Genomic DNA, 3,924 nt, shown 5'->3' with positions numbered 1-3,924 from the left:
TACAGGGGAACTGCATGAGAGTTTAAAGTGAGCATTCCAGATGAATCAAAATTATATGGAATGCATAATGACAAAAACATTGCATAAATATAAATACAAAATCAATGGTCCTGATCACAACAATATATGTGTCAATCTTAACCTTTTGATGTTTTTTGGGAGGAGCCACTCAAACCAATAACTCACAATAGTAATCAATAATGGGACCCTCAAGCAACAGTGTTTTTACACATACATTTGTACCTAGAGAACTATATATACATAAACAAATTGTCCAGCCTAGTAGAAGAAGCTACATGAAGAAACAAATTGAATAAAGACAAATATAAAATGTATAGAAATTACAATGATCTTGATTACCTCAATGCGCACTCAAATTCTCTCCATCATCGTCACCCTTGGGTTTGTTTTTGCACGTGCTTGCATAATGCCCTTTTCCTCCACATTTTTTACACGTCCTTGGCTTGGGTTGAGATTGTGACACCTCTAATGGAGATTTAAATCTTGTAGCATTTTTTGGTCGACCCTTAGTTCTCACAACTTTGGGGTCGTGAATAAATATCTCGGATGTTTCAATCAGATGATTGGACTGTACTTGACTGCCACTGCCTTCCAAGACAATCTCTCTGTCTTTCGTTGACTGTTCACATTCCGCCAACCATATATTTAAGTCTTCTTCAAGCTTCTTAGAAATACTCTTTTTTCTCGGATGTTCATCTAGTACTCTCTGAACCTTTGATGTAATGCACCATTTCTCAAATGGAGTTACTTCATTACTATCGCCTTTACTTGTAGATTCCAAAACATTCACTCGATATCTTGCCCCAATTGTCCACCTATTTAAGAGATATCGCTCGGGAAAGGTACGTAAACGCCTCATATCCATTACGCGAAGTATGTGTCTGCATAAAATTCCTTGGGTTTCAAACATCGCACACTCACAAGTAGCATTAACACCTTCAGATGCATCATATACAACCTTGTACCTTCGCCACTCCTCCTCATTTCGCATTCCTACCTTGTATTCCGTCATGTTCCCATTCTCACTCTCTATGTCCTCCCAACAATCAATACTGGCTACAAACTCAAGTTGGAACATGTCAAAAATTACCCTGGTATAATACTTTGCAGCATCTGCTTCCAATGTGCTCTTTGTCCTCAATACAGCACGTGATTGTTTCGTCCTCCAATCTTCTTCAGCTTCCTTTTTCCTGCGATCCACAACGGCCTTTTCATATTGTACCACGAATTCTTGTAAAGTGGTACTCTGATTAACAAATCCATCGAAGAAAGCATTAATGCTTTCGCTACGGGAACTAGAGGTCATTCCAGCTGTGAATGTGTCTCTAAAATAAGCAGGAACCCAGTGCGATCGTAAATCCCACATCTTACTTAACCAACTTCTTTCCTCGATTTTAAAGTTCTCCACCAAAGTTCTCCATTCCCTCTCACTGTCGATTTTATGTTTCCTATAAAACCAATGATGGTAGGCCTTTGCAAAGTCACTGTCTTCCTCTCTCATGGCTGGAACATGCTCAACTAGATGCCTATCGATATGCCACTTACAAAAGCGATGTCTGGTATTTGGAAAAACAATCCTAATCGCATTTCGCATGGCCACATCCATATCAGTTATGATACAACCAGGAGCCTTGCCAAACATGCATTTTAACCACTCCCTAAACAACCAAATGAATGTCTCTTCCCTCTCATCTGCTAGTAGGGCACACCCAAATAGTGCAGACTGTCTGTGGTGGTTGACTCCGGTAAATGGTGCAAATGGCATCTTGTACCTGTTTGTTTTGTACGTGACGTCAAATACAATTACATCACTGAAGGTGGTATGCCTCTCTCGCTCTCGAATCCGCCCAAAACATCGATCTCAAGTTGCCCTCAACATCTACCTCCACGGCAAACTGAAAATCCGGATCTTTTGCTCGTTTTTGTTGGAACCAATTTACTACTGTGACAGCTTCTTTCCCCATATTGTTAGTCCTTTGTTTTCTCAAATGAGACGACACCTGATCTGTTGTGATATCAGAACATGAACCACCGGATGCAATATTAATTGCCCTTGCAATGGTAATAGGTCCAAACCCTTCACTATGCATTTTCTCCATCAAATTCTTACATGATGCTTTCTTATGGAATGTAGTATGCGAATGATGCAAACGTGCTTTGTTAGGAGAAGTAAGATCATGACAATGATCCTCTACAAAACATCTCACTTCCCATTTTCCATCTTTTGTCAACTTGATGTCCATCTTTGCCTCACACCCCTCTCTTACAATTCGACGTCGCTTCACTTCCCTATCAATGTCTCTCTTGTCATTCTCATTTTTCCTCCCCTCTTTATCACAAACATAACTCCTCCGTATAGGTTCCCCTGTCTTCATCGACTTATTGGTCCTCCATTTTCTGATTCCAAAACCTGTGGCCAAAGCATAAAGATTATAGAATTCATATGCATCTTCACAGTTATCAAAAAGCTGGCCTTCAAATGGTTTGTTAGCTCCTATGCTCCCACAATCCTCCTTAATAGGCGTCTCCAAACCATCACAACATCCGTCACCACTACCAACTTCAACTGAAGCCTCTTGACATTCTTCCTCATCAACCAACTCTAATCTATTACCCTCAGCCACATATAATCCGTCGGCTTGCGACAATGTATCATCAAGCGGAATTAACCCATTTGCGTCGACCTCTACAATAGATAGCCCTAACGGATCCATTACGTAAAAAATATAAACTCAACGAGTAAACCAAAGATCGAACCTAGAAACATCAAACAAAATTAACTATTAAAACGAATAAGGCAGCTGATTAGAATTTCATAAATTAAATCCACAGGTGAATGCAATGGCAATGTATGGAGACATAATGTAAAACTCCTGAAAAGTAAAGAAGAAATGAAGAAAGAAGTAGAAAGTTTGCATTCTACAAAACTGTTAACAAAATAAATAAAGCAGAAGACTTTTGAATGATTGAACAAAAATATTTTCTGCAACACATAATAAACAAGACCCAACAAAATAAACAAGACACACAGAAAGAACACAATTACACGCCAAACCACAAAACCCAACAAAATCTATGCTTAAACTCCTTAAAAAAAAACACAATTACACACCAGCCAACATTCTACAAAAAAAACACAAAAAAAAAATGTGTTTCAACTTTGAACATTGAAAATACTCTAATCAAGGGAATTATAATCAAAAAATAAAGGACCCTAAATCCGAATAATAAGAACCCTAAATTCGAACTCAAATAAAAAAAAGAACCCAAAACCCTAAAATAAGAACCCTAAATTCCAACTCAACAACCTAAATCAGATTTCAACCCAAATAAGAACCCTAAAATCAGAAAATAAGAACCCTAAAATCAGAATAAACATTTCATTTCAAAATCATATTTCGGTTCAAGAAATCCGAAATTAAGAAGAAAAAATCCGCCCAAAATCTATGATTAAATCAAATGAGCAAAGTAGTTACGGTTTTCAGCAGATTTTCTTCCTAATTTGGTCCTCAACAAGTTCTAGGCAGCAAGGATCGAAGAAAATCCATAACCAAAAACCGTGAGAGAGGAACAGAGTGTCTGAGAGAGAGAGAAATACCTGTGAGAGGGAGAGACCGGCTCCGACGGAAAATCTGCTTGGGGGAGGAGAGACCAGCGACCATCGATTTGGGTTTTCTCAAAATCTGCTTGGAAAATCTGCTTTGGGGGAAGGAGAGACAAGCAGCCGATGATTTTGGGTTTTGAGAGTGCGTAGGAACGCGATTTTGGGTTTTGATTTTGGGGGAAGGAGAGACCAGCAGCCGGATTTGGGTTTTGATTTTGAGTTTTGAGAGGGAGATCGCATTCGGATTTGGGTTTTGATTTTGAGTTTTGAGAGACCAGCGACGTTTTCTCTCTCATTTG

At 38.9% G+C, this 3,924-nt stretch overlaps 2 protein-coding genes across 2 annotated transcripts; both read right to left on the bottom strand.

Moving 5' to 3' along the window:
* Positions 1–361: 361 nt before the first annotated feature.
* Positions 362–1,786, bottom strand: LOC143853880 (protein FAR1-RELATED SEQUENCE 5-like). Its single transcript, XM_077363581.1, has one exon. It carries the CDS (start codon positions 1,784–1,786, stop codon positions 362–364), a length of 1,425 nt encoding a protein of 474 aa, XP_077219696.1.
* A 43-nt stretch (positions 1,787–1,829) lies between these two features.
* Positions 1,830–2,735, bottom strand: LOC143853879 (protein FAR1-RELATED SEQUENCE 5-like). The gene has a single exon (XM_077363579.1). It carries the CDS (start codon positions 2,733–2,735, stop codon positions 1,830–1,832), a length of 906 nt encoding a protein of 301 aa, XP_077219694.1.
* Between the last annotated feature and the right edge of the window lie 1,189 nt (positions 2,736–3,924).

This window comes from Tasmannia lanceolata, unplaced genomic scaffold (genome assembly GCF_043159265.1).
Source record: "Tasmannia lanceolata isolate RefF3 unplaced genomic scaffold, GAP_Taslan_0.1 ptg000020l, whole genome shotgun sequence".
NCBI lineage: Eukaryota > Viridiplantae > Streptophyta > Magnoliopsida > Canellales > Winteraceae > Tasmannia > Tasmannia lanceolata.
The sequence above is the reverse complement of the archived record's forward strand: the minus strand, read 5'-3'. Positions and strand labels throughout refer to the sequence as shown.

Excerpts from the sequence above, each read along its gene's own strand:
- LOC143853880 (XM_077363581.1), bottom strand. The coding sequence starts at position 1,786 with ATGCCATTTGCACCATTTACCGGAGTCAACCACCACAGACAGTCTGCA.
- LOC143853879 (XM_077363579.1), bottom strand. The coding sequence starts at position 2,735 with ATGGATCCGTTAGGGCTATCTATTGTAGAGGTCGACGCAAATGGGTTA.